Source organism: Priapulus caudatus, unplaced genomic scaffold, assembly GCF_000485595.1.
Source record: "Priapulus caudatus unplaced genomic scaffold, Priapulus_caudatus-5.0.1 Scaffold62, whole genome shotgun sequence".
In the NCBI taxonomy this organism is placed as follows: Eukaryota; Metazoa; Priapulida; class Priapulimorpha; order Priapulimorphida; family Priapulidae; genus Priapulus; species Priapulus caudatus.
The window spans coordinates 418352-424471 of record NW_014577123.1 but is presented as its reverse complement, the minus strand read 5'-3'; the positions used below and the strand labels follow the sequence as shown (position 1 = coordinate 424471).

General features: G+C 51.7%; 1 protein-coding gene across 4 annotated transcripts in view; it reads left to right on the top strand.

The window, feature by feature from the left end:
* Window positions 1-6120, top strand: part of LOC106821184 (mothers against decapentaplegic homolog 4-like) — a 26689-nt gene that overhangs the window by 18666 nt on the left and 1903 nt on the right. For 3 of the 4 annotated variants that reach the window (XM_014825876.1, XM_014825875.1, XM_014825879.1), the window contains 3 exons: window positions 234-402; window positions 745-889; window positions 2083-2318. In XM_014825876.1, the coding sequence (XP_014681362.1) occupies window positions 234-402; window positions 745-889; window positions 2083-2294 (526 nt within the window). In that variant the 3' untranslated portion in view covers window positions 2295-2318. The remainder of the gene's footprint in view (window positions 1-233; window positions 403-744; window positions 890-2082; window positions 2319-6120) is intronic. The other variant, XM_014825878.1, reaches the window with a different exon arrangement.

Sequence of the window (6120 nt, the reverse complement as noted above, 5' to 3'; positions counted from 1 at the left end):
CCACTCCACCACAGAGTCACCGCAGTAGACGTTAGATGAGCGCTGTCGCTATGCGGCACTTGTCTGGTGGTAGGCGTTGGGAAAAGCGTAGCATCTGGAATACTGTGGCAAGGGAACCGTATGGATGCAGTGATGTCACGCCACGCTTTCAAGCTTTTCCTCTTCCGCTCATTTCAGGCTGCCCCGGGGGAATACAACGTGGCTGCTGTTACACCATCTCTCTCTGGTTTCAGACTTCACATAGGGAAGGGCGTTCAGCTGGAGTGTAGAGGCGAGGGAGACGTGTGGGTGCGGTGCCTGAGCGACCACAGCGTGTTCGTGCAGAGCTACTACCTGGACAGAGAGGCTGGCCGCGCGCCGGGAGACGCCGTGCACAAGATCTACCCGAACGCTTTCATCAAGGTACTGTTCGTGCGACCGGTCTGGCCGACCGAGATATGCTCCGATCAAATATTATTGCTCAAGCTAGACTGGTTTGTATGCGTTTTCCGCGTGCGCCCGTGCCAAAATGTCTATCTTGCACTTGTTTGCACTAACTGATTTTTGAATGCGGAATAAATGCGAAAATGAACGAGACCTGTCTTGTCTAGCAATGCCAAACAGCAACTGCTAAACACAAAACTGCAATCGTCAAAACGCGAAACGCCTGACCGAAAAAAACAGTCGAGCAACGACGGTGACGTGAGGTCGCGACCTTTCCCGATTAGGTGGCAGTGCTAACGCTCAGCTTCCCCCCGTTCGCAGGTGTTCGACCTTCGTCAGTGTCACCGACAGATGCAGCAGCAGGCGGCGACCGCGCAGGCGGCGGCGGCAGCGCAGGCGGCGGCGGTTTCTGGCAACGTTCCTGGCCCATCTAGTGTTGGCGGGATCGCTCCAGCAATCGGTAAGGGTGAGTCGACATCTAAGGAATACCCGGTAGATGTGCTCGCACCTCTCTGCACCTGTGTGAGTCTCTGCATACTAACAACGGGTGGCATCGCCTCCCCCCCCCCCCGGGAGAGTGATGTCTCTTCGTAGGGGGCGCCGGGGACGCAGGTCGATTCGCCGCGGGGGAGGTTGTGCGTCTTCGTGTTTTATTTGTAGGTGGTGGCGGGGACAGAACGTTACAAAGGATCTCATTTCGTGTGTCGAACCAAGGAGGAAATCAACGGATTTCATGTTTGTTAAACGCAAGGAAACTGTGTTGGGCTGTGAATTAATAACAATCACTGATGTTCTAGGTAACTGTAGCAACGAGGTTTTACATTCGAGCTACTAACCCCGCACTATGCTTGTGTCCACAAATCACACTGCATGTAAGAACCGCAATTCGCGTGGTCGGTTGATGGTTTTAACACATCGTTTTTGCATACGCAAACGTGACAGTTGTTTTTGTTTCACTGCGTTTGTTGTTCACAGTCGTGTATGTGCATTGGTGTGTGGCTATCCTAATAACTATTTTCCGTGTGTGATGTCGCTCTTTCCACATTAACAGGTATAGAGTAGCATGCTCACACATTGCGGTTTGAAGCGGGTGTCTGCGGTATTGACAGATTTGTGAACAAAGGCTGTTACGCGATTCTGCAGTAACTGATGTCACTTTCGATCATCGACTTCAGAAGTTCAGATGTTATGGCTCCATTTAAATGATTAATGCATTGCATCACTAGGTGGCATGTGAATACGCGAGTGCTCGGGCTATTTTTCCGTGCGCAGCGAGCGTGAATGCTGTTCTCATCGATAAATGATAGGTGGAGCCACGGAGAACGCGGCTCGATCGAATCGCTAACGTCGCAATCCATCGTTCGTCGTCCACGTTCCAAACGTACAGAATGCCGCAAAAAAACTAATAATTTGTTCTCGACGTTTCGGCGTGTTGACCGTCCAGGGGGAGCCACTCACCGCATCGTGTAAGGCCCGTAATTGGCGCCGCCGCGTTCCTTACTGGGAGCTGCTTACCGCGCCGCCATGTTAATGAGCGGTCCGGGTTAGCCCGCTGCGAGGGCGCGCCATTCTTCGTGCTGCCGCGTTAGCCCGCCGGGAGGCGGCGTCGCTCTCCGCGCCGTCGCCGTTAGGGGGCGACACTCACTCGCGTCATTTCAGGTCTGTCGGCGGCGGCAGGGATCGGCGTCGACGACCTGCGGCGTCTGTGCATCCTGCGGCTGAGCTTCGTGAAGGGCTGGGGCCCCGACTACCCGCGGCAGAGCATCAAGCAGACGCCATGTTGGGTCGAGATACACCTGCACCGCGCGCTGCAGCTACTGGATGAGGTGCTGCACACGATGCCCATCCACGGCCCGCGGCCCGTCGACTGATAGGGGGCGCCGCTGCACGCACAGGTAAGAGCGTGGGGTGTTAGGTGTTAGTTTGTGCATGCCTGCGGCCCGTCGACTGATAGGGGTGCCGCCCGCTGCACGCCCACAGGCTAAGGAGCGTGGGGGCGGCGATGCTGACGTGTGTTAGTCTGTGCATGCCTGCGGCCGTCGACTGCATCAGGGGGCGCCGCCTGCACGCAAGGTACGAGCATGGGGCGTGTAGGTGTTAGTCTGTTGCCATGCACCGCGGCCCGTCGACTGATAGGGGGCGGCGCCGCCCACACACAGGTAAGAGCGGGTCGGGCGTTAGGTGTTAGTCTCGCTGCATGCCTTGGCGCGCCCGTCGACTGATAGGCGGGCGCCCGCTGCGCGCACCAAGGTGAGAGCGTGGGGGGCGCGCTTAGGTGTTTAGTCTGTGCATGCCTGCGGCCGTCGACTGATAGGGGGGCGCCGCTGCACGCAACAGGCTAAGAGCGTGTGGGCGAGGGGTTTAGCGTGTTAGTCGTCTGCATGCCCGCGGCCCGTCGACTGATAGGGGGCGCCGCTTGCGCATGGGTAACGACTGTTCGGGCAGGGGGCGTCTAGGGTGGGCGTGGGGTACATGCCTTTGAAATCTTCTTGGATGCGACAGTAACAATTTGTTATAATTAAAGGAAAAAATATGCGTATATACTTGGCGATACTAGGGGGTGTGAAAAAAAACTTCGATGAGAAATACTTATGCTAATGTGTATAATTATGCTTGTGTCTGTTGTTTGTTCTTAGGTTTTAGAGGCGCATAATTGTTAACGATATTTTTCGTAACCTGCTCCAATACGGAGCGGTCATGTAGAGAAGTGCCGCTTTGACTGTTCGCCTGCGCGAGGCGTCTAAATTTAAGTCGGTGCTCAGCCAGATCTGTACGATCGCAACATATGTCAATATACGATCGGAAAGGTGTTGTCGTCTGCGCTCAGAGCCAGTTAGTTCTCATTACGTCGCGCTGTGCTTTCAGAGTTGTTGAGAATAAGGCAGAAGGGGCGTGGGCGAATCTTCCGAGCAGGGGCTGAACGGAACGCTTGTAAACAGCTGGACGACGGGCTCGATGCAGAAAACAGACACCCTCTAGTGGCCAGCAGGAGGTGCGGGCGTCGCGTCGACACTTGGCGATGACGACAAGGAGCATGCGACGTAGCGAACCAAGAGAGGCGGTGAGGTCGCCCGTGCGAGGGGCAACGCAAGCGAGATATGAACAACCAGCAGGTGAGGGCCGGCTGGGCCGCGCGTGCTGGAACGGCGACCCCTGGTATGTTACGGATGGGCGGCGCGCTGTGTATCGCCGCTTGGCACGGTGAATTTTTTTGGCGTCAGCACGCGGCGCTTCGAAGTCGACGATTCATTTTTTGTGTGGATTACGACAAGGTTCTTCTTTGACCGTCGGGCTCGCCGCGTTTTACCTTGTTGGTGGGGTGCCCGCGAGTTGCCTCCTCGTCTGTCGTAAACGCCGACGTCGGCCGTTATTGAAGAATGATGGAACAGGCCGTTTAATTATTTTTTCTAACTTTACGCGATAGCACCGCCACGTCGTCGCCATACTTAATTGCGATCTATAATTTCAACAATTACTCTGCAGAGATGCGATGATGATTATGATGACGATTTTTTCGTGATGAATTTCGATGGTGAAACGTCGTTGGCGGCACAAGCGGACAGTTTTTGCTAAATATGCGTCGATGACAATTGAATTCGTGCCTAGTGGTTTTTTGGCATGTCGCAACACACCTTAGCGTTAATTCTCGCGTGGTAGGTTGCTACTGTAGCATTAGAACGCGCAAATAGATTTTGTGTTTATATACCGTTTTATACCGAGTAAACCTAGTGCAATTCATGGACGGCAGTATGAAATATAGATGCATAAATAATCAACATTTCGTAGTATATAGATATTATTATATCAATTCTGCACTCAGTGTTAAGCCAAAGTGTTAAAACTACCCAGTTAGGGAAGAAGTTCTGAGATTTATTGAAGTGCAAGTTTAGGAAAACATGCTTCTAATCTAAAGCTTAAACCTTGATCGCGTGGTCGCTGGTTAAAGCTTTTACTAAATCAATTCCACAGACAGGGATGTGGCTGCGAAAACAAACAAGCGCTCATTTTAATGTAAACAGTTCACATGTTCTGGTAATTCTTTGCTAAGCAGCAGTGAGCTGGGCATTATGTACGTTCACTGAATCTGTCAGCAAACAGCAATAGGACGAGGCCTAGGGGTCTAGGGTCCTTTTGATCCGAATTCTGTTGGGCTTACAATAATATATCTAGAGCTAGATGTGGGCTGGAAGCAAACTACAAGATCGACTGACCAACCACGGGCAAGACTCGAAACATTCTTCAGTCAGTTCATCTCGTCCGAAACCCCACCAATGCCAGGTCCTGATTTTCATTTCTACTTCACAACCTTATTGTAAAAATCTTAAAAACTTAGCGGAGCTCTGCCGCCCAATAGGTTTCGGTCGCTTTGTCTTGAGCTGACGCGTGCTGCATTTTTGCCGTCACCTGCGGTTTATTAGTTTCCGGAATGCTTTAGAGACGTGACGACTTCTGTGGCAGAATGCCAGCAGGTAATAGCCTTAGCATCTTGTAGTTGTCAGTTAGGTGAGTAGTGAAGGTGCAGTGGTATTTGTGGCAGCAAGCCTACCTGTGAGAGGCCTACATTGATATGAAAGTACGCTCCTGTCGCGTAGCTCACTGTACGATGGTACCGCAAAATTCTTTATGCTCGAATTTACATTTGTGACCTGCTACATTGTCGGCATGATCTATATAGAATTTGCGTGGCACGTTGTAGACTAAGAGGACACGTAGACAAAAGCGACACGTATATTAGATGAGGCACACGACAACGGGGCATGTCTTGATTAGACAAAGGGCCGCATTGCGCAATGGGGCACGTAGATACATGAGCCGATATAACGGTCTACCCTCTATGAACTGTAACATTAGCCATGTCCTCTGTCTGTAATGCACAACATGGACAAGTTATAAGCCAAGAAAACACGTCGGGCTACAACTTTACAGATAAGCTTGCACGTATTAGAGAAAGCATTACACTAACCTGCCCCCACCTGTGTAGCCCGTTAGGATATGGCATTGCACATGCTAGAGCTAAGCGGCGCCAGTTATGGACAAGGCGGCACGTTTTCACGGACAAGCGGGCCACGTGTATCGGCGCAAGGGCGGCACGCTCTATGGCACAAGGGGCACGTTACGGACAAGGGGCACGTTACGGACAAGGGGCACGTTATGGGCGAGGGGGCACGTTATGGACAAGGGGCACGTAATGGAAAAGGGGCACGTTACGGACAAGGGGAACGTTATGGACGAGGGGGCACGTTACGGACAAGTAGGCGTAATAGTGGGTTACATTATAGATAGCAAGACAGGTTATCGCTGTTCGTTTCTCGGTACGTCAGTGTTCCTGCGTGCGTTAACGTGTTACGGGGCCACACCAACCATTCAACGTTTGGCAATGCTACGTGATTCTGTGGCAGCTGTGACTTCCAGGTATCATGCTTACAGCTTACCCACGTATCAACGCTGATGTATGCGTGCTCCTACGTGTCGTAACTCTTACGTACTTAACCTAATCTAACTAATTAACGAATTGCACTGCGCAGGCACCGTACGCCACTGATGTGTATACACTAAACAGGGGTTAATAATGACAATTGTCATTATTAACCCCTTGATACTAACCATATGCCACTGTTATTATACCATCAGGAGTAAGATAATATATATATAAGATATTATCTTACTCCTGATACCATTATACCAGTGCTATGATAT